This window comes from Seriola aureovittata, chromosome 17 (genome assembly GCF_021018895.1).
Source record: "Seriola aureovittata isolate HTS-2021-v1 ecotype China chromosome 17, ASM2101889v1, whole genome shotgun sequence".
Taxonomy (NCBI): Eukaryota; Metazoa; Chordata; class Actinopteri; order Carangiformes; family Carangidae; genus Seriola; species Seriola aureovittata.
The window spans coordinates 14,475,002-14,499,563 of NC_079380.1; the positions used below are offsets into that span (position 1 = coordinate 14,475,002).

Here is a 24,562-nt window from a genome sequence, read left to right on the forward strand (position 1 = left end):
CAATGGTGTGTTCCGCTGTCCCGCAGTGCCCAAAAAATCAATACATTCTACTTTAAGGTCACCTTTCAACCTTTCAGAAAACATGCATGTGTAACTAATGGCAGTAATGTTGTTTAGTTCCATCAAGTTTCCCAGTAAATCATTATGATGAGGTGGCATGCGTACTACCAGGACCCCAAGACTGGCTCACTTAGATGGAAGGCAGTAACGTGAAAGTATAAGCTATGAAAAAGATCTGTTTTATGCTACTATATACTTTTTAAGCCCCCATTGGATTATTACAGGAATAATATGATTAACAAAGTAATAATTCAGATAATGATAATTATGCCACTTCTGCCTGCTTGTCCATCTTTTGCAGTTTGGATAATTATTAGTGCTCTCACTCTTTAGCCCTATCACTTCCTTCCTCCAGTACTACACAAACACACTCTGCTGACAGCCTAGACTTCTGCAGACTCCAGCCAATCAGCCAACCAACCAGTCAGCCAGTCAGTGCATTCCACTGGGTAATTAATCCCATACAGAAACGCATTACTTGGTCACAAGCAGATTAGTTTCCCTGGTCAAAGTAGAGTGTGTTCTGCACAATTGAACACATTCTACAACATCATCTCCAGTTCCAGCCATACATTGCCGAGGCTAGTCACAGTGCCATCACCCCCCTGAGAGATTTTCAACTGTTTGTCACAATATAATAGCAACTGAGACGCAGTGGATTGAAAAGAACTGAGCGTGGCTGTATTTGCTTTTTTTATGTACTCATGAATAGCCCAAGGCACTTTGTATCTTCAGCGGCCTCTGAAAACGAGGATAAATCATTTTTGTGTAGCTTTAGAACATGGTCACCATTACTGTTCCATTTGTATTTCTCTCAATGTGAAACAACATGAAAACAAATTTTGCAGTTTTGTGGCGTTTAGTATTCAGCGTAAAGATCGCAAAGGGACATTGATGGTTGTGCCTGCTTATTGTTTGTGCTCGTCATTGTCAGCCCGGCAGCAGAGGACAAGCTTAAACACAGCAGACAGATCCATTTGTGCATAAATTATCCTTGTTGTTAGTATCAGTAACGAGCCAGTCGTTTAGTGTTAAACACTGAGAAACAGCAAGTGGCCCATCGGGCTCTTAGCTAATTAAGTGCTCAGGCTTCACATGCACACACACACACACACAGACAATCACACACACACACACTAAGCAGTCTGATGTCTGCTACCTGCTTGCTGCCGTGGCAACATTGGCGGCCTTTAAAGGCGATCCAGGAGAACTTCAAAGTCAAAGCAAAACCGCACGCAGGGGTGTGTGTGTATGTTTGTGTGTGTGAAGATGAGTGGATAGGTGATAAAATTAAACAAGTAGAACTGCTCAGTATGTTCTCCATATGCCAGATACTGTGCGGTATGTGCACTTAGTTATGACATGTATTTGTGTGTGCATCCAATTTACTGCTAAAAGTTTATCAGCATAGACGTATTAATAACAATTTATATAGATTGTATATTTTATTTTGTCTGTGTAGAGTAGGACAGCTGACGATGAATGTTTTGGCAGTTCTGATTATTGTTGTCCATATGTAGCATACATGAATGTTATCCACACCCATTTCTTTCCATGGTTTACACCCACTCTTTCTTTCCAGTGTAAAAAAATCACCCTGTCCTGCCATGCAAATAAGCATTGCTGCGTCAATTTCAGTTCCAGGTCTGTGTTACTATAGCAACAACAACAGAAAGCACTACAAAGCTGTGCGGAGAACAAGTTCCTCTCTTCTTCTTTCATCCCATCATGCCTCAGATCATTACAGGGCATTAGCATACAGATTGAGAGATGCACTACAGAGGGAGAAAAAAAAGATAGAGGGAGCTCATCTGGGGAACAGCTTGCCTGCTTTTGCAACAATGACCTCCAAAATCACAATTTAAAAACATCAGAAAACCACCTGAATGGTTAAAGTAGAGAAACAGTCAGTCTATTTCTAGATTACTGTATTTCTCTCTCCATGAAGAGGCTGTCATGTTTTTTTTCCACGCTGTCCTCCATACCATTCCATTCCTCCTTCCTGCCGCTTGGCATCCAGCTGGCTTTATCAAAACCATGTGGCTGCTTAGGTGTGGAGCAGGGTTGTAGAAACTCTGACTGTGTCTCAGCAGTAACTTCTTCTCAGTTTGATCGTTTACAGTCTGGAGTGGCAGAAGCGCCGTCTACTGTAAGTAGCTGGAGGGAAAGTGTGCTTGCCTTTATGAGTGTCTGCACACTGGCTGTGTGAGCGCCTGTCCAAACCACTGTGCACACTCACGCAATCCATGGATGGTATGTGTCATGGTGTGTAGAATTTACACTAACTCCTGCACCCTCTCAGTAATATAGTTTATCCTTAATTTAAAGTTTCTTGCTGTAGTCCTGTTTTTTCCTTTTTTTGTGTGTACACATCAGACTTCTCTCACATCACACCATCAAGCTAGGTTTTGTTTTTGAGACCTTGAGAAGTGAAAACAGTGATTTTTGGCAGATAATTAACTGTGTGTTTCATTGTGTCGTTTTTTTTTAGTGTCTGTGCATGCATGCCCACATGCTTGCATGAGATAGAACCCCTCTACTCTTAAAGGTATATGGTGCATCCAATATGTTCTTTCATGTTACTTCATGCATACCCTATATCTGTGTGTGTCTTTGAAGTGGTCTTATCTTTCTCAGCATTCCTCTCCCATGACAGAAAGGATGGAGGGAAGTAGGGGTGGTGGTCCAGAGAGGGACCAGGGGTAGCTGAGCAGAGGCTACACAGCCTGCAACCCCAGTTAGTATTGAGGTGCAGGAGCAGGTGGAGGTATGGATCCTGAATATTGAAAAGCTTCACCAGGGCTCAATATTTACTCCCATGGCAACTACACTGAAAGCGGAGGATAGAGACGGGTTAAGCACCAGTTCAATACCACAGACCTGACAAAAGGAAAATTGTAAAGAACTTTTTAACTGTGTCCGATAGTCAGGGTTCTCTCAGTTAAATGACAATTACAATCTCAGATACTCTCACTTTATCCCCATCATCAGTGATTAAACACTGATTTGTAGCCATTTCTTTTAGTTTTCAGGTTTCAAAGTTTGCAGGGGTGTAGTGCGAAGCTTACCAGCTTGTATCATTGCAGTAATGTCTAACACTGTAGAGCGAAAGCTTCTCTTGTCTTTTCGAATATTGAATTAAATTGATAGATAATGAAGCAGATAATGAGTTTCTGCTCTAAAAAATCTCTGAAAAATATCTGATTGATATTTTGACATTTTCACATCATGCTGTAATGATGTTAAATATCTTGCCATGCCTACATGATTGTCACACATAACTAAATTTGACATTTTCACAGTAAGCCAGCTCACTTACAAATATTTACTGACAGTATGAATTTATAACAAAGCAGGCTCAGTTAGTTCATGCTCTGAAACAACTCAATCTGGATAGGTTGTCTTTAGGGCTTTCATTGTTTCATTAAAAACCTTCCAGCTTCATTTTCCATTGTATAATGTTTGGGATATGTAAATACAGTATGTTTACTTTAGGGACTTGTGCCTAGTTGATTTAGCATATTATGCTGTAATCTGCATAATTCTTGAAGCCAAATAGCATCTAAATGCACAGCAAAGCCAAGAAAACCAGTTTCAAACCATGTCATGAGCAAGTTCTCTCCTCTCCTCTCCTCTCCTCTCCTCTCCTTTCCTCTCCTCTCCTCTCCTCTCCTCTCCTCTCCTTTCCTCTCCTCTCCTCTCCTCTCCTTTCCTTTCTCCTTTGAACCAAACCCAAACCCACATTGTTGCCTCAAGATTGAAGCTGTAGTTTGAGTTGTATTTATACAAACAATAAATAACATCCATATTTCACCATGTCAGAACTGTACTGAAGCAGCAAGAGTTGTGTAGAAATATGAAATATCTGTTAAATTTTCCCGGGGTGAAATTAACTGAACTCCAGAGCCATTTTGAAGTATAACACAGACATGTGTTGTGTCTTTTTGTTCTGTCCCACCCACATGTTTATCAACCCACATAGTGGTACTGTCAGCCTGGGCCGCACCAGATTCCTTTTTATCCTTCTCTCTCCTTAGGGTGTTTAGTTGGCTTTGAGGTAAGACACACTAACTAGTGCGAGGAGAAGTCACTGGTTGTCGTCCCCAGTGTTGATGGGAGTCCATAAGCTTCAATGAAGGCAATTTGTATTTGCTAGATTAATTGAAATGTCATCTGTCATGTCCACCAATGTCTGAGCAAGGCAATAAGCCTTTTTCCCTCTGCAGAGTCCACTGATCTGTGGCTAACGCTATACTCGAACTCCCACTGAAAATAAATCTTTAGGGCAGGTATAAATACCAAAAAAATATGGTAAAGCACAGGGTGGAGCATGATTGTAAAGGTGAAGCTTGATTTAAGAATCCTCAACTGTGTAATGCTAACTTCTTTTTAAAGAAGTGGGTAGCAATGCTAGCTGAAGAAAAAACCGTTCCCTGCAAGAACCTAGATGACTGTGTATTGATGTGTGTTTCTGTGAAGGATACTAATAATGCAGCCGCCTCATTTATGTGTATGTGGCCATTTTCTTTCTTATCTTGTTGAGAAATGCTGTTTATAAACAGGCCACATTTGTAGGCAGTTTTAAAACCATCAAGCTCAATAATTCTGTTTTCTACTCTTCTCTTTTCAACTCTTTCTCTCTCCGTCTTTAATATTTTCTTGCCCTTGTGCTGTCTCTCTTTTGTGTTCACTTATTTGTGGTCTGTCTCTTATTCTGTGTCTCTGTCTTTTTTCTCTCCCTTTCTCTTTCTCTGGGGATGCGGATGAAAACCAAGCCTGTTTTATTTTTTCTTCAGAGGGCGCTGAATATTTCAGTTTTGCATTTTCTCTCTTTTTATGTGCTCTCTCTTTTTTTCCAGGCCCCTTTGATGTGTCTGTGGATTCGTTATCATTCCGTTTGGATGAGCTCACAGACGCAGATGCGCGGGCACTCGCATGCACTTGCACACACACCGCGCGTGCACAAACTCTCGCTCTCTGTCTTTTTATACGAGAGACCAGAGGCATCCACATGCAAGTGTGCATTCTAGTCTGTTTTGTCAGTCTTTTCCATGCGCTGCTCCACCCACATCACTGCCCATACAATTCTTAAATACTTTGCTTACATGAAAAGAATATTTGCATAAAACAATTAGAGTTGCTTCTTGTGTGCATTGACTTTAATGTGTGTTAATTGTATGTGAATGTTTATATACAGGAAGTTTCTTGTCTCTTTATATCTACCATATGGTGTACACTTGCACACAGGCAGCACGTGGCATTGTGTGGTCAGGGTAGTCCGGAAAACGCCGGCATCCCTGCAGCCCTCCTGTCTGCCAGGCGGCTGGATAGCGGAAGCTCCTTCACCCTCTCTAGCACACACACTCCTCTCTCCTTGCCTCCCTCTCTTCCTCCCCTTTAAACAGCCGTTGAGGGATGAGAGGACTTCCTCTTTAGAGAAGGCACATCTTTAATTTGAGCCTCCTCTCCTTCCACTTTTCTGACCAGAGATCCATTTAAAGCCAACCGGCCGCCCTGGCGCTGGCACCCCTCTCCTTCCTTTCCCTCTCTGTTTCTCCCTGCCAGGCCTCCCTGACTCTTTTTCTCTGTCCTCTCATCTCACCCTCATCGCTCTGTTATTGATGGTGACATGCTGTCTACCGCTCTAGTGACCACACGCATTCAGAGACACACACACACACACATACACACACAGTTATTCTCCCAGGAATCACTGAAGGTGCCATGTGTTTACCTGCTCTCCTCAGCTTTAGAGCATAATATGTTTCAATCTGTCACATACTTGAAATTTAGCGGCAGTGAATCTTTCAGTGTATCCTTAGAGGTATAGGCCCAGCAGCCAGCTCCAACTTTGTCACAGTGCCTTCCTTGAGTAGAGTTGTCAGTCACACACAGAGTTTGGGACTGTGGCTCATGAACAAAGGCCCATATACTTGCACGTGCGTACACCCGTACACACACATACATACATACACACACACACACACACACACACACGCGCGCGTGCGCGCGTTCCGTCGTCTCTCAAGCGAGACACACTCCCCAATTCATTTCTGCTCTGCCTTGGAAGTTTAAAAAACTTGCTATTTCTGTGACATCCTCTTTTCCATCTTCCTCTCTCTTTCCTCTTTCTGTCTTTTTCCATCTTAGCCTCTGCACATATCCTTTGTGTCTGTCTGAGCCCGGAAGGCAGTCATGCAACCAGACTGATTAATAATTACAGAGTACACAAAATTGGGAGAGGGAAAAAAAAACAATTTCTTTGTCGTTTGATGTCCGACATGAGAGAGACCAAAATTACAAAGAGACAGAACACTATAAAGAGGAGAGAAAGCTTGCACATTCCTTTTTCAGTCCTCAGCTTCTGTTCTTTGCTTTTTTTATTGCCTCCTTTTGCTGTTTTTATCTCCTCGGTCTTTCTCTGTTTCTGTTTTTTCATTCAGTGTTCTATCCTTATAAACACTTAAAGTTGCTGCTTTGACTATGGGAAGTGATTAATCATTCAACAAAAATGTTAACTTTGTGATTGTGTGTGTGAGCAGGCACTGACTATATATAATTTTTTTTTTCCTAGGATGTGTGTGTTTCTGTAAGTGCATGTGCGCACACAGTTGCATGTTTATAGTGCTACCTGCTACATACACACACACACACACACACACACACAATCTCGACAGTACTCCTTCTTTCTCAGCGTGTTAGTCCTCCCCCAGCGCCTGTTGTGTGCCTGCTGTAAATTACCAGTAGTTGTATTTCTAATTGGTTTAAAGTCTCACCCACTGGCCAAAAATTCCTTCGTCCTCCTGCTTGTCTGTCCACGGGGAATAATTATCCATACACTGTTAGAATATTATTTACAAGGGACCAGGAAAAAAACACACTAACACAGTCACGCATACACACAGTACTGTACATACCACACACTGTGGGGAAAAAAAACAAACAAGCACAGCCAGTCATATTCTCTCTCTCTTTGTTTATTAATCAGGAAAAGGGTCTTGGATTTCATTGGCTGCTGCAGTGAACTTGTAGTGACGGCAGATGTGTCTTTGCTGACTAGAAAAAGTGCTGCATGTTGTGTTTTAGTTCAGAGTTGAACAGTTGCACATTCAGTTCCAACTTTTGTTAAAATTTCATCAGTACACGCTCTCCTGTTTTCAGTGAGGTCCATCCCTAACATTATTGCAGTGTATTATACATGAGTAGCAGGGACAGGAGTACTAAAGTTCATCTGATTCATCTTATTTTAATGGAGTTTTGTATAAATGTCTGATGAAGTATAATAGAAAACAGCCTGTTTTGTTGTCCTTAGTCTAAAAGCATGCATTTTTCATCCAACAATCCCATTCTCTTAAAGTTATCTTCAATGTAGCTGCAAGTGAGTCATTTTTTAAAATATTTTTTAAGTATTCATCACAAGACATGCATTGTATTTGAGTTATTCAAATTTGGTTGGGTACTAAATTAAATTTTCTCAGTTTTCAAGTTCTTTCTGTGCTCACAAAGAGAACTTGAAAAATGTTTATTTAAAAAATCTGGCAATGTAATGTATCCAACTATATACAGGATATGGATTTGTACTATAAATATCAGAACAGCATTCAGGATGACTACAAATTTAATTAAAGACCACCAGGGGCCCCTACTATGTTAAAAGTATATTATATGTTAAGACTTAAGTAATGGTCTATGTGTTGATGTATGTATGATTTGAATTTTATTATTACAAGTAATACATCACTTAATGATATACATGTAAACATTTAAAACAGTAATATTATCCAGATTTTAGTTTGTATTTCAGCAACAAGTTCTCAGCTGCGTGCTGGACTTCTGTTAACTTCTAACATTGCGAATCCAATATGAATATCATCTGACAAACAGCTGATAAAACATGTCAATTGTGAGCACATGCTGACAGCGTTGTTCACTGTCAAGTCTGTGTCCAAGTCAGAAACAAATCATGTGTGTCATTAAGCGTGTCTACAGTGTTTACTCGTCACAATAGTGATCTTAAGAAGGAATCATAATAGGCTTGTCTATGATTAATCTTTGTAATTTTAAAATCATGTTAAAAAATTCTTCAGTTGAACCTCAAGTCAAACGCGTAACTCTTTTTTTTCCCTGTTTCTTTAATTTAGTTTTTGCATATTTTTTCAATTCATTTTGTGTCTTCTTTATTTTCCTGACCCAAACATATATAAATCTGCAAGCGTAAGTGTAGGACATTACTACGTGATCACTTTCTTACTATACATCGCAACATGTAAACTCTCAGGTGGTTTACAAAAATCTTTTTACTCTTCCTACTAGCTCCATCACTCTTTCTGCACTCTATCCATCCACCCTGTGGCACACACTCCTGTCCCCACACACACTCTGTGGGTTGGGCTTGACTGCTGCTTGGTATGGCTGTATATGATGTTGTGGCTGGGCCTCCTGGTTGGGCTCTTGACAGCTCTCAGCATGAGGCTGTCCCTCTCAGTATGCCTGTCAATCCACTCTGCTTGCAACTCTGTGACCTGACATTTGCCAGCAGTAGCAGCAGCATACCTGCACGGAAGACACACACACACACACACACACACACAAAGTTGATAGTGTGTGAAGTGAGTAGATAGATACTGTAGAACTGTATGCTAAAAATGACTTTCCTACATTCTCTACACTATATAATAAAACTAAAGGGGTGAGAGAGATAACAAACGGTGTGCTAAGATGCCATTCAACATGTGAAGAGGTTGTCTTTTTGTTGTGTGCAGTAGATTGTTCTGGTTGATATCAAGAGGTAGCACCAGATTAATAACCAAGCCTCGTGTGCCGATAGAACAGGCGGTTTCTTTTTGACATACACTTCTACATCCATCCTCTATTTTCTCTCTTACTTTTCTTCCTTCTTGAAATCACTCTATAACTACTATTTTGAAAGGTTCTATAAAAATAATGTTCACTTCCTTACTTCCTTAACAAAGTATTTCTGGCTTCCTGGTCTGCAATTGCTTTTCTATGGCTGCATATATTCATTTGTGTGTGTGTGTGTGTGTGTGTGTGTGTGTGTGTGTGTGTGTGTGTGTGTGTGTGTGTGTGTGTGTGTGTGTGTGTGTGTGTGTGTGTGTGTGTGTGTGTGTGTGTGTGTGTGTGTGTGTGTGTGTGTGTGTGTGTGGTGTGTGTGTGTGTGTGTGTGTGTGTGTGTCTGTGTGTTTGGTTTGAAGGGAGATGGAGAGCCAGTTGGACAGAGCCAGGGAGAGCCAAAGGCAGCAGATCCAGCAGGCAGATATGGCACTGGAACAGTTCAAGAAACAGGTGGAGCTCAGCTCTGAGAAGGCCTACGCCGACATGAAACTCCAGGTCTGATATACACGTACAATACACTCACACACGCGCATGCCGTACATGCATAAAAAGCACCACACATTGAATGTACAATGCAAGTTGTTAATGCCGTCTGTGCATACCTGTTTTCTGTTATATGTAAACATTATGTACATCCAGTCAGTCTGTAATATATATATATATAATATACTGCACATTAGTCTGGTGCCTTTTTTGTGTTTTCTGTTGTGTGCCAAAGATGGACACATTTGCACATACACACTTACACCCCTTCCATATTTGCTGTACCACAAATGGAGTGAGCTGTTTGACAGGCAGTAACCAAGACAATGCAGACACACACACACACACACACACACACACACACACACACACACACACACACACACACATTTTGTAGTTGCAGAGACACAGCTTGACCACAGATGCAATAGGGCGCCACGCTGGCTGTGCTTGAATTCCTCCGTATGTCTTTCTCTTTCTGTTGCACTCCCTCTCCCCTCGCTCCTGCTGTCTAATGATTTGCACCATTAGGCCGTCCTACATCCTATCATGGGTCTTTCTCTTCTCTGGCACCTTTTAACTGCTCTTATACTGAAAAAAAATCTATATGTAAGAGCCAAGAACATAATTATCCCCAGGCCATTTTCAATCATTTAGTCATTCCAAATGATTGAAATGATTTATAATCCTGCTCGTTAAGCAGGTGCATTCATTTCTCCGCTATCACACATTGACCTCACTTCCTTTCATTAGGCATGACGTGGGCTGGTCAGGTTTCAATGGAGAATTGGTCGCACACATTAAGCAACCAGGCTAATTAGTACATCAGGCCAGCTTCAGGATCAGCCCTCCACACCGCGTGGGCTGCTGCTTATTGGGAGAGTTCACCAATCAATACGCACTCAGCTCGAAACTTCTGATGCTGTCTTACAAGTCAGTTTGGCTATAGGCGTTTTTGTTAAGCATTTTATGGCAATACTTTGTGCGTGTGCTGTATTGACAAGGCAGCACTGAGTGTGGTCCTGAATGTTTTACAGGGATGCATGTTAGGAAGATTAGCAAGTTTTAGTCGCTGATTGGTGAAGTTTTTCAGCTAATCAGTATGTTGTTGGCACATGTAGTGTAAGAAAATGTTGTTTGTGTGGGAGTCAAATTTATGCTTGGATGTTTGTGGGCACACAGAGCATCCATTATACCCCCAGACTGATTTTTTGAAATGGTTGTTGTAATGACAAAAAAGATAAATTGTGCTGTTTGCCTTTGACCTTTATAGAATCACTCACAAAACTGTGAGTTTACTTTGTGAGCTTTCATAGGATGCCGACAGACAACCTTGGTTTACTTTCTTCATTGCTCCTGCTTCTTGAATGCGGGGCCACTTTTTTAAAACTTGGGCAGAAAGTGATATCTTCTTTTTTCAGTGCTTGGAAAATATCTATATTGCTACATTTTACCTTTTCTTCCTCTGACTCTTTTCTCCTGTTCTCATCCTTCCATCCTCTTGCTCGCTCCTTCTTTCCCCATTGAGCCCCTGGCATCCCAATCTCCAATCTGACTTTATCCTCAGCCCACATCAAAGCCACTGGAGAGGGGAGCAGTCTCTTCTGCATCCCTGTCATCCTCTCTCCCTCTTTCTCTCTCCCCTACTTCTCTCCACCCCACTTGTGCATCACTCCATCACGTTCTCCTGCTAAGGCTTTAATGTTACAGAAAGTACTTCAAAAGAAGCTTTTACTCTATTTTTTTCATCCTTCCATCTTTCTTCTCATCATTTTCATCCTCCCTCTGTCTGCAGATGGTGTTATATCTAAATGGATTATCTGTATCACTCCCTTCCTCTGTCTATCTTTCTCTCATTTTGAAATCAGCATCCCACTTTTCGACCGCTCTTAAAGGAAAGAGTCTGCCCTATTTTGGTTAGAAAAAAAAAAAAAAAAAAGAAGCACCATACGGAATCAAATCTCTGTTGCATACATAGTTCAAAGGAGGCTTCAGCATTTTAAATGGATTAATCAAAGCACATTTAGCATTTCCTGAGCATTACACACAGCATAGCCCAGATACAGAGGCGTTTCAGTAAATTACATTTTCAATTGTTGTTGATTATCGTCACCTGAACAGAAAATATGAAAGTGGTAGGGTGCAAAGGAAGTTGAGTTAAATAGCAGAAATATTGTCAAAACCCTTTTTTCCAGAAAAACAACAACATCCACAAAGATCCAGAAGCTTATGACTTTCTTAGTTCTAACTGCGCCTCTTTTACTTGCAGTTATTTTCTTGCACCTGTAAATATATGAATGACTGTGAACTACTGGTATTACATATTTAATATTAAAATTAATATTAAACTTTGATGTATAGGTTAATATATTGATGTGCTGTTACTATAATATCATTACAGTTAGATCACACATAATATGTTAATTATATTTCTTCTCAGTGCCAGTTCATTAATTTTAATTGAAAGAAAAATATAAGAGCAGCATCACCCTGCTGCAGGTGCATGGTGTATTTTGCAGGTTCTGCATGCATTACATTTATTGTCCTGAATATACATCTATGAACTAAAACTAGTGTTAAAATATGACATTTTGAGTACATTTCTATGTTTTTGAACGTTTTACACAAGCATTTTACACTGTATGTATTTAAATGTTTAATGTTTTCTTTCATGGCTTCAGATGGAGAAGGTGGAGGAGGACCTGATCCGCTCCAAGTCCCTCAGGGAGAACCAGGCCAAAGAGTTCTCCCAGCAACTTGATTCACTCAGACAGAAATATGAACAGCAGGTCTGTATGAGTCTGTAACTTCATGTCCATCTGTCTGCAGCATGCTTATCTACCTGTGTCTGCATGTGTAAATAGTTCTCGCTTCTGTGCTGCTGATATATCCGGGGGCAAGAATTCTCCTCTTGCTTCCATCATCATCATCACATTATTATCTTCTCCCTATTATCAGTGAACACTTGGCCCGTTGGAGCCAAGGGGACTGACATCCATTTGGAATAGTCTTGTTATTCCTCCCCATCTGTTCTGCCTGATTAATTTCTCATGATAAGGGACACGCTTTAGATTAAGCTTAGATTGCGCCTCAATAAATATCTTAAACATTGCCAGTTGAAAACTAATGCAATCTGCATAGCAGACTCACAGTCGCCTTATCATCCCATCTCTGTCACTCTTCTTCGATTAGGAGTCTAGAAACCATTTTCACAACTCATTGAAATCTAGCTTGCTGATAGGAAGACCATCGGATTTAATTAAACTACAGAAATGGATATTATCAGAGGCAGCCAGTGTCATTGTAGGAGGCACAGAGCGTAGTCTGTATTTCACTTTAACCTCACTGGCCTGCCAGTACGATTCTATCTTTTGCTCTATACTGTTACAGTGTGATTGAATACTTTAGCCATAAAGGGTGAGTAATTAAATGAAATCTAATCTTGTCCTTAGACAATGACATTGTTTTCCCAGAGTGTTATCTTCAGTGTCCCTTTTATGTTTCTCTGTGCAATTATAATTGATTAATATTCTTCACTACTGAATCCCCAAATTCATATTTTAGTTGTATATAGGACACAAAATCCACCTACTTATTGTGAGTAATAAATGTGAGTAAAACACCAGGCAAAATAAACAGGATTGTCAGTTGAGGTAGGAATAGTCATGAAGGTTTGCATAGCAAATAATTGCACAATGTGATAAAGGATATATGAATTCGTGTATTCCTGGATTGCTATAAAATAATAAATAATTGTTAAATCCTGGAATTCCTTTAAATGACATAAAACAATAAGTTGCATCTCTCCATGTCCATATGATGCAGTATGATCATGTGGCACCACATAAGCCTTGAGAGTGTACAGGACTAACTGGTGTATCATCTCTATTTCCCATCTGTATCCACAGCATGATTGATTTCCAAGCAGTAAACTAGCACTCAGCGTGTCTGTTAATAAGCATGCTAACCGCCTTTCCAGGCCAGATGGAGTTTACACTGCATGTAATTTGCTGTAGATTGTTGTAAGTGGAGGCTATGAGACTTGCATTATTTCCATGAAATACTGGAGAAAAAGTTATCTGTTTCTGATTTTCTCCATGATTGAGCAGTTGTTTGTAATTATGACATTCATTGGGGAAAACAATGATTTTAAAATGGCTTAAATTGGATGTATGATGTATTATATTGAGATTTTTTAAAGAATATTCAAAAACAAATCTGAGGAAGGTGGGAAATATAGGGTTGTACTTCTTGCTGCAAGAGGATGTTGTCATAGAAATTAGACAATGGCGGTTAGACAGATTACATTTATATCCAATTTTCCTCCCTATGTAATGGTCCAGTAACTGTCAGTGTTTTATGTGCCAACTACAGTAAACTGTCCTGAGGAATCTCACGTTTTTCTATCATGTGAAAAACATGTAGGCAATCAAAGCTTTGCTGAAAATATTCAAGTGATGATTATCATCTGCTGTTACGCAGAGTGGGGGTGCAGTTGACAGTTGAAGACAACTACACAGGGTTACCAGCACATCAGGAAGCTTTTGTCTTAAAGATAAAAACATATAAAGATGAAGAGCCTGTCTTTGTGATGGTGCTGATATGAGTGGTGGTGACATTAGCTACACTGTTAGAAGGGCAGACAAAGGAAGAGTAAATGTGTCTTAGTATGCACATGAGGATGGGAGATTTTTCATAAGTTGCTGTGAAAACAGTTGTTTCATATTGTGTCTACATTCTATATACTGTGTATTTGCACACACACAAGCGTGATCACAAGTACTTAGCGCCAACAAGAACCTAGGTGCTAGTTTTAGTTGGTCTTGTTGGAGATGATAATCTCACCCCCAGCCCCTGACGTGAGCAGTTCTGGGTTCTAGACCAGCAAAGTGTTGGTGCTGCTCTTGAACCAGTTTTCCTGGCTGAGAGTTCGGTATGTGTGGACCCGTTCTTCCATGCTTGCATGTATGTGTGCATTACGCCTCCACTGGTGTCACAAGATTGCCGGGGTCAAGTTTGGCCATTTAGATGCTCACAAAAGAACATTCCCTCAAGGGCAGCTTCAATGAGACTTTAAAAGGGAGTTATGTATGAAGGAGTTGTTTTCCAGCTGACCCCTCTTAGCAGCTGGACGTCATGGTGACCTGGCAGAACTCTGCTTCTTGACGTTGGAGTGACGTAGTGAGGTCAAATGGCTGGTTCGGAGTCACGACCCTGAGAGTTAAGGGAAATGTTGAACATCCTCACTCTTCAGATGTTAGGTTGGGACAATAAATAATAAAAGAGTCGAGAAGATAGATATACAAGTGTACATGCTGTATACACAGACAAACATGCACTTATATCCATACTCAGCGCCACTTACTGGCCATCTTGAGTTCAAACCCTACAGTGAGGAATTAGAGGTTTGTCTCTCTTCCACTCTCCCTCCCCTCACAAACTCACCCCAGCCTCCCCTGCTGAGACCAGACAGGGCTTCTGTTCTACTCGCCTCTACACCCTCCTCTTTCCCAAACATTTCAGATTTCCCCCCTGGGGTTGAAAAAAGCCCATTACCTCACTGTCCTGTCTCAATGCACACACGCACAACCATGTCAGCCTAGGCTGACAGGAGTCGTGCTGTGCAGTAACACCCGACCCACTCTGTATCTGTGGCACCCAGCTGTGCTATAACCGACTCAGTCTTCCCTCACGCCGGTGCCACACCGGTCCCTTTAAGAATCGGAGCACCCAGCATCCTCCACTGCACGCTGGCGCTACGTGATGTCACAACTAGGCTCCTTGCTGGGTCTGCTCTCTGTCATCTCTCCGTTTTTTTGTTATGCTGTTTTTCTCACAACGGATCTATCTTTCCCATTTCTTCATCCTCGTTGCACCTCAGATCCCCTCTTTCCTTGAAAATCCCCTTGGCCCAAGACTCAAAAAGGAGCGAACACTATACCAGGATCTCCTTTCACAGTTTCTGTTACCGCACGCCATGCTGTCCTGCTGGGGAGTTCTTGAAGCAATTGCCTGGTTATCAATCAGCTGTAACTTGTGTGACTGAATCTGACTGTATGAATCTGACTATCCCTGTGGGACAACGTATTCTGGCTATGGATCTGATCTGTGTCCTTGAAAGGAAAATGAGGGCAGTTCAAGTTTGTCTGTCCTTGGAATATACTATAGGCAACATCAGCATTGCCAGTGGCGACATGTGGAAGATGTTGCCCACATTCTGCATAATATTTGTCTAATGGAGCTTTGTGGTGTTCTATTATGTACTGGAAAAATGGCATATGTGTGAGGTATCTTGAGAGTGCACTGTATGTGTGTGTGTGTGTCTACCATGCCACTAACTGAGCCACAGAGATAAAATACTTTTTTATACGGATATAAATCCTCCAATTGCCCTTTTAAAGGGCATTTAGCAAAGCTCTCCCAAAAGCTGAAGGGTAAATTCATGGATGCCAAAATGAAGTGTCTATTGTGGCCTTCCTCTCAGTGCTGGGGTTGGATTCTGGCTTCCTGTAGATAGCCCCTCATTCATCACCTGCTCTGAATAGCACGCAACGTCTGAAGATAGGGCCGTGGATAGAACAGGCACCGGGCATAGAGGCTGTGGATCTCCACTTCTCTGGCAGGCCAGGTAGGGTGCCGTCAAGCACAATGTGCAGGGGATTAGCTTCAAAGCAGGGAAGCGAATGGGCCCCAGGCCCCTGCTGTCCTCTCATGGCTCCGGCTGGGGCTGCACGGCGGGATGGTGTGGGGGTCACTGGTCCCCCCGCCATGGGGGAGTGGGAACGGAACAGAGTCTGGGAAAGGCTTGGGGGTTCGGGGCTGGGAGTTTCGCTGCCAAGGCTCACCTCTCAGCAGGTGACTCCACTCACAGCTATACCAGGACACAGACTTGCTTCAGATGATAGGATGATTAAGTCCTGAAAAATTGGAGCTTTGGGTCCCATTAGAAGTGTTTTCTTTTCCCCTACTGTATTGTGTGTAATTGGTTGTAACTCCAGTGAGACAGAAGTCTTCAGTATGTTTATTCCATAGCCAAGCCTTCCTGTTGATTTGTGCGTACAGGTCCTTGCTGTATTCTGACTTCAGGTATCCTTCATTAGCAGCATAAACTTCAATGATAGCAGCCTGGCAATTCCTGCTTTAGCATAATCCCATTAATCGTGAAAACATGGAAACTGATATTGATTAATGGATGGAATGAGTGGATTTAAAACCGGTTGAATTATGTACGAATGAGTGTTCTGAATGTATGAATGAGTGTAATTGCAGGTAAAAGTAGTATCAAGAATCTTTTAGCAACTTATCAGTTCTTCTCAAAGTTTTTGCCGTCCTCACCTCCCTATTCAGTTTTTTTTTCTGAACTCGGTTTATAATGATCATCATAGTCATCGCCTAAGCGGATTTTCGCATGCTGTCAGGCGCATAGCATGGGGCATTGGATAGTTACTGCAGCCAGATGGCTAACCCCTGCCAGCTTGCATGCATAGCCCAAACTAGCTGCTCTTTTATATGCCGATCGCAGAATAGGGCGAGGGGGACAGATTTAAAAAGAGAGAGGAGTGGGACATTAGGGGCCAGTCTGTACAATTGGCAGGAGAGGTGGGAGGGCGGGGGAGCAAGCCAGATGTAAACATATCACATCATGTCGTCCTCTGACAATGTGAGGACGCGGAGAAACTTTTCTCGCTTTTTTTCCCACCTTCCTACCAGTCTCGCCAAATTGGTTGGGCACATGGGTGTTCTGGGCGGAGGGAAGGGGTAGAAGGAATAGGACGAAGAAAGGATGGATGGATAGGTGGATGGACAAGTTGTCATGACGACAGGGTTGCTCTGAGTGTGTGTTGGCTGATGAAGTCTCCCTTTGCCTGCTTGTCCAATCAGATGGCTGAGCAGCGCATGCAGCACGAGCAGGAGAGGACGCGGCTACAGCAGCAGCACAGCACGGAAAAGGACAGCCTGGTCCAGGAGCGCCAGCGGGAGGTGAGCAGCCTGGAGAGGCAGGCCAGGGCCGCCTTGCAACAGCACCAACAGCACACCCAGGAGTGGAGGAAGCGCGATGCCCAGGTAGGGGGTCTCCACTGATCCACGTTTGCGCACACACACATGCTGACCCACCGCTCTCCCGTGGACAACCATTTTGTATTTTGCCCATTGACGTTTCCCTGGTGTTTCAAAAGCACAGCGGGTTAAGACACTTTTCTACTTGAAGCTAGATTGATATTGATATAGGATTGTAATCATTTTACAGATTGCTGTTTCTTTTGGTACGAGCTTACATAAGAATTTAGTTATTGCTATTTGAATAAAAATCATTTTTGTTTGGGTAATAACAATGGTGCACTTCAGAAAAAGTTTAAAATTGAATAAACAAAACAACTTCTAACGTTTCTTTTTTTACATTTTTCTAAATAATTTTTTATCGCAGCAGAGTTTCGTGATAGAAGTGTAAAGACTTGATATCCATAAACCGCAGGTAGCCCGATGAAGGAGAAGAAATTTGTTCCGTTGAGCGCCAAGCTTTTATTCCAAAACCTTGGGTTGAATTTCTCTTTTATTTTCCGCTGTACGGTTGTGGACCAGCGTCAAGCGCCCTGCGCTCCCACCGAAGTGTATCTCTGCATGGCATTCTCCTCTCACCGCAGGTATCCATCTCCCTCCGGAAAACGGTGGTTATTCCCTTATTACAGCACGGATGGCCACAATGAGTGCATGACATTTGGGTCTATATTAATGGACATCCCTGACACAGAGAATTCTGTTTCCATTTAGCCAAATCAGCAGCAGGTCTTCATCTCATACCCCTCACTCTGTTTTCGCCTCTCTCCAGCCTAGGCTAGCTTGGAGCTCTGTGGGAAACCATTTGACAAACCAGCCCCCAACTGGGAATGGATTTGACTTCAGGCTTAGTGATTAAATGGACATTGTCAGCATGCAGAAATCTTGGTTTATTGGAGATAGGGACTCAGACAGACATGTGATATTTGTTGACAAAATGTGCTCAGTCCAAATGTGGGCACAGATGGTTCCAAACACCAAATGAATGGAGAAGAAATCAAAGTTAACATAAACTATTTTATATATAATTTCATCATCACTCAGATCAATAATTGGGGTATTTAAGAGATAATTTACGATAACAACTAATAACAACAATTGATTTCTGTTTCCTTTATTTTAAAGCCTATTTTACTTGTAAAATGCTACAACATTTGAAGACTTAACTCGCCAACTTATCCTTTTTGACTTGCGTCTTTAATTCTTTGTTGATGTTTACATTTTTGTTGTTAACAGTAAAACTAAATGGGGTATTCCCAATAACATTCAAAGTGACCACTTCTCATTAGGTTAAATGTCAAAACATTCTGTTACATATTGAAAAAATCTTTTTATTGACCACTATTATACCACCATACCAGTATCCTACCGTACTGGTTGGCTTCCATCACAGCGGCTTAAAATGTTTTTTAAAAAGCTAGAAACTGTATGACATGAGGGAATGCTGCTTTTTTCCCCTTTTCATTCCCTATCTAATGTTCCCTTTTCTAATATTTTTGGGAAACGTCTTTCACAGCACCCATGGCACCAGCTAGTGTGTTATTTGGTTTTCTTGAGATGCCGTCACAACGGGACATTTCTGCTGATAACATGCCGTCCTAGTCTTGTCAAAATGAAGTGTAGTTTGACAAATCTCAGGATCTCAGGAGGCGACAGAAAACAAACTTCCCCAGTACCCATCTCATATTCTCAATTCCTGTTTGCTCGTGCAGCATTTTGAGCAGCGATCAGACGCCTGCCTAATGTCAGATGTTAAAGCAACAGAAGTCAAGATTTTCACTCAGGCCTTAGAAAGATGGAGGACAGGATTGTGAGGTTTCTGAAACTGTTGGGGGTGTGAGTTGGTTCGACTTCCTGTGCGGAGCACTGTTCCATGGACGTGCTGTTAAAATGACAAGAAGCTGACACACCACCAGCAGATATGTATTAAAGATGAGCTTTTTTACATTGAGCAAAGCCACTTATTATTAAACACTTTTGCATTACCAAGGTTGTTTACCCCTTGAGAGCTCTGTATCTGTCAAACTGATACAAACCCACAGCTAATGTGGCCCTTCACTGGAATCTTTTTAAACACATAAAACTGTGCTGTGAAAGTGGTGAAAATATTAATTGAATTCTGAAAAAGCAGCATTTGATGATGCATGCAGAAAACATAGATCACTCCTTTTCCAGCACATACTACAGCTTCTTTTCTTTCTTTCTTTTTTTCTTTCTCTTGTACTTCTGGGAACCACAGGACTTTTGCCAGCCCATCAAACAACACACTCCCACCACACCGGTCAGATGGACAATGATATTATCATCAAGTGACATGTCAGTAACAGGCAACACAAATGCCCGCTCTGGCGACTGAGCCTAGACCTCATTATGTCTGCCTCTTTCCTTTCCACACTTTCTCTCAGTCTTCCTGGAATCAGTGGAGGGACAGTTGCAGCTAGAAAGTTGGCTAAAGGAACAGCAAATGTCAGTCACACACCCGTGGGATGAGTAATACCAACTCATCCCCTTGATGTGGCGGGACAGTAATAAATGGCATTCCTGACTCTTGCCTTGTTTCTGAGAAGGGGAGCCAATGAGTCGTTGTAGCGACTGTAGGGAAGAGCTAAAAAAAAAAAAAACTTACACAGGGACACATTGTCCTGATCCCACTAAAGTTTGTTAACCAAGAAACTCTGACTTTGCCCACTGTGTAGCCGCTACACATTATTATATCAGCTATGTGACCCATGGGGCTTCCTTTGTTTCCAGAATGATTACATTCAGACTTTAAGTTATCTTTCCTTTGCTGATTGAGCCTTATGTGTTACCGGTTATGAAATCTCTAATGAATTAAATTAACCTGCTGGGTTCAAGGCCTGGTGTGTAGTTGGCTTCCCACTGACTCTGGGGATTAACTCACAATTCCCAGACTTGTGGACCTGAGTCTGACTGTTCTCTTAAAAGAATAAACTACTATACTACTGCTTTTAAAAATACCTGGATGTGAACGGAAGCTTTCATTTGACTGTCTGTCCAGGATGATGAAATGTCTTGCTGGTGAAGCATGTTTGCCCGCAGCCATTTCTGTGTTGTTCTGTTAGCTGATCAATGCCCCCCAGAGGACGAAGGAGTTTCACTGACTGTTTTGGAGATCCATCACCAGCATACCTTCTAACATGCCCAAATCCTGGTGTAGTGGCCTTTCTATTTTACCTCCTCTCTAGAAATATTGTGAGGAAAAATGAACGGTGTGTTCACATCCACCCATGGACTGTTAAAAATATGTTCCACATAGAAAACTATATTTCACTGAAGTCACACAAGACAAGAAAGTTTCCACATCAACTCGCTTAGAAACTTTTATACCACTTTGTTATTTCCTGTTCTCCACAAAGTGAATCTTTTTATTTTCTTAAAAGCATTTTTGAAGAATCTAAAGATTCATTTTATGATCTCATGAAACAATTAAACATATTTCACTGTTGCTATTGTTCTTAATTTACTCCATTTTGTATCTATGAGGCTTTTCAATTGTTAAACATTAGTAAGAGTTTCACTTCATAAACTTGGGCCAGCATTATAAATTAATTTGAGGCCTTGTTTTTTTTTTTTTTTTTTTTTTTTTTTTGCAAAGAACAGAATTTGTTGGTTCTGTGCAAAACCCATCATTCATATTTTTTTTTCCACCAACTCCTCGTCAAAACTCATTTTATGGGTGTTATTTTCTCAAATAATTATGTCTTTTTCTAAAGGAACGAACACACCATCTGGACTTCAAACAGCATGGGCAAGAGCGAGAGTCTTGTGAGGTCTTTCTTCTGGGCTGTGATGGACTAAATAATGATGCTGTCAATTTTTCAAAGCATTTCAATCCTAAGTATGTGATTAAGATGAGTCAAATGAAGAGGGTGATGACAGAATAAGTCAAAGCTAACAGGATGTCTGATGAAGAGAACAAGGCAGACAGCTAGACTAGTGCGGACAGTGATTGTCTCAGTGCATGTGTGTATTGTCATTTACCAAATGATTGGTCCCTGAGATCTGGTTTTGTCAAGTGAGTCTTGTCTTGTTACTCAGTGATCTCCAGTAGATGATGCGTATCCCACTGAGCTGGCATGTCACTGTGATTCTTTAAATGATTTCATCACATTGTCCCATATACAACTGAATATTTATGTTAGAACTCAGCTGATTTTATTTGATTTATTATTTTTTTCACTCAGAGCGATTGATCGTGACAAAGTCGTCAGTGACTGATGCTCTGTGATGTGTTGAGTGTTACAGTATATTCTCTGTCAAACCATGAAGCCATTTAGTATGTGCATATATCACATCTTGGATTTCAGCTAGATGAATTTTTATGTGACTGACAACAGTAAAACATTCATTATGACACTCTTAAGTTTACTTTGCTTAGTTTAGTCAAATATCATCCAGTAATGCTTATGTATTGTATATATTTAATTTAAAACTAACACATTAAGTTTTGGTTTGAGGGAGAATCTGTCAGTTATATCACTAACACAATGTCACTGTACACATAAAATACTGTATCTACATAATGTGGCTTTAATATTCACTTACATGCTGCATGGCTGTAATTGCAGCTGTCAGAAACAAATTGGAAAATTTGACAGTTTACTTAAGTTTTAAGCAAGAAAGGAAAGTATGTTTAGAATTAGTGGAGGGCTAGATAGTTTGACTGTTCTATATTGTTTTTATGATTCAAATTGTCTGTATATAACCAGGGTGCCATTGAAAATGAGACCTCAGTCTCAATGGATTCCCCTGTCTAAATAAAGGTTAATAATAATAATAATAATAATAATATACAGTATTAAACACAGAAGGTTTAGGCAATGTTTAGTAAACAGATAATGAAGCAAATTGCGTCAGGGAAATAGTCCGTCCATTTTGGAAATATGCTTATTCGATTTCTTGTCATGAGTTAGATGAAGAGACAGATGCCGCTCACGTATCTGTGCATTAACAACAGACCTAAAGGCAGGAGGCGTTTAGCTTAGCTTAGCTCGAACACTGAAAGCAGGTTGAATCAGTTGGCCTGGCCCTGTCCAAAGCTGAAAAAAAAGCCCACCAGCACCTCTGAAGATCTCTAACACAGAGAATCTCATTTGTTTAGTCTACAAAAAGTCTTCTCATCTCTTGTCCCAAATGTTTCTATTTCTTTGAAATTAAAAACTTCTAAGAGTCGAAAAAGTGTAGACATAAATTAAGTTTCTAGCTGAGGATAAAACAGTTTAAGACAAAACTTTTCCACCTTATTATGATTAAAAGATGACTCTGTTCCATTAAGCTGTGCCTGTGGGCCAGGGTACTGGTACTGGCATGTGTAGATGGAATACAGCTATTATAAGTGTTATTAGTTAGACTTGTGTTTTCCAAGTCATAATATCGACTGTGATAGAGGTCACCTTCATGTAATTCCTTTATATATATGATATATAAAAATGCAAAAAGATTTTTACTGTCCCATGTGACAAGATAGTTTCTATAACATGACATTAAACTGCATTTTAACAGCCAATTAATCTATTAAGACTAATATTGAAGATGTACTTAAATGATTAACCATTTCTCAGTCAGTTTGGTTTTAATCAAATTAATCAAAGATAATAAAGCCGACATCGCTGAAACAGACACTCTTCTGTTATTAATTATGTGAACACCATCAAAACAAAATGCAATTTATTATTGTCATTGAAAGACGACTTGCATATCATAGGCGAGTGTAGAGGAACATCCTGGCTGTTCAGGCCAAAAAGTATGTTCTCTAAACAGCTGTCATAATACAGATTGCAAGGACAGTAACACATGGGTTAAAATGTTATCAGTACCGTGGAGTTATTGAGGAAGAGCAGTGTCATACAATATTTTAAAATGTCTTATAGGAATATCAGTGTAAATGCAGTGTAGTTCTTTAGATCTGCACTTGACTTTGTGACATTTTCTCTTGACTGAACATGTATGGTCCATTAGCCAGTGTCCCATCCTTCTCCATGCTTCTGTTCTTCTTCTGTTCTGCCAGTCTTTTGTCTTCTTAGCTGACACAGTGTGACCCAATATATTTCATTTGACACTCTCCTATTGTCACCAAGAGCTGCTTCTTCACAAAGCTCCACATCAGCATGCTTACATGTGGCCTGTTGAAATGCCTGTGCTCACTAACTTCCAAATGAAACATGCTCTTTTGGCCTCTTTAGTTTCTGAAGTATCATTGCCACTGGCTTTGTTCTGGAAGATTATGCTCTAACTTATTAAAAGATTTTTTTGGAAGACAGATCATCCACACATGTTAAAGAGAGAATTATACATTAAAGTCTCTTGAGGGCTCAGATCTAATATCTGTTTGCCCTTGAAGGCACAAGTGGAGCGGTGAGACTGGTAATGTTGAGAGACGGGTTTGGGGCGTAGAGATGGAGGATTGCATGTGTTTGTTTTTTGGGGTTTTTTTTTTTTTTCACCTCTTTCTCTCTGAATGTGCTACATGCCATGGTATGTGTGTGACAGCTTGTCCATGTGTGGCTGTTTGTCTGTGTATGAATGTGTGTGCACAAGTGGATCTGTCTGTGTGCCAGTGTAGGAGGGAGTATAACACAGAGCAACAGCATCTGCCTGATTTTGTGACACTCCTTTGAAGTCTCTTTGATTCTCCCCAGTGCCCGCTAAAAAAGACTTTAGACACTTTCTGTCTGATTGCCTTAACATGGCGTTGTCCTGGGATGCCCAGGCTTTCGGGGGGGGGGGGGGGGGGCAGAGCACACAGTGCAAACCAAAGAGAGAAAGAAAGTAAACCAAGGAGAGTGATGAGGATGTGCAATAGCTAAGGAATACATGCAATATAGGTAGGAAAGTGTGAAACACAGCAACTGCAATGCATCTTTCAAAGCCATTTACACTTGTTGTAAACAGTAAGGAATTATAATATTGTACTAATAAATGTAAAACACTTAGTGCTCCTTATGTATTACAAATAGGCTATTTTTAGAACAGTGAACTTGTGATGTCCCACTGCAACATGGATGGCCCAGGTCATAATGTAAATGCAAATACAGTATGTCCTGAAACTTGTATTTTAAAATGATGTCAATTAAGAAAGAATTCCTTTAAA

At 40.9% G+C, this 24,562-nt stretch overlaps 1 protein-coding gene across 3 annotated transcripts in view; it reads left to right on the top strand.

Moving 5' to 3' along the window:
• The window catches only part of cep112 (centrosomal protein 112), a 99,774-nt gene that overhangs the window by 36,231 nt on the left and 38,981 nt on the right, over positions 1–24,562 (top strand). For all 3 annotated transcript variants that reach the window (XM_056402433.1, XM_056402435.1, XM_056402434.1), the window contains 3 exons: positions 9,273–9,408; positions 12,078–12,185; positions 17,278–17,460. In XM_056402433.1, coding sequence (XP_056258408.1) covers positions 9,273–9,408; positions 12,078–12,185; positions 17,278–17,460 — 427 coding nt within the window. The remainder of the gene's footprint in view (positions 1–9,272; positions 9,409–12,077; positions 12,186–17,277; positions 17,461–24,562) is intronic.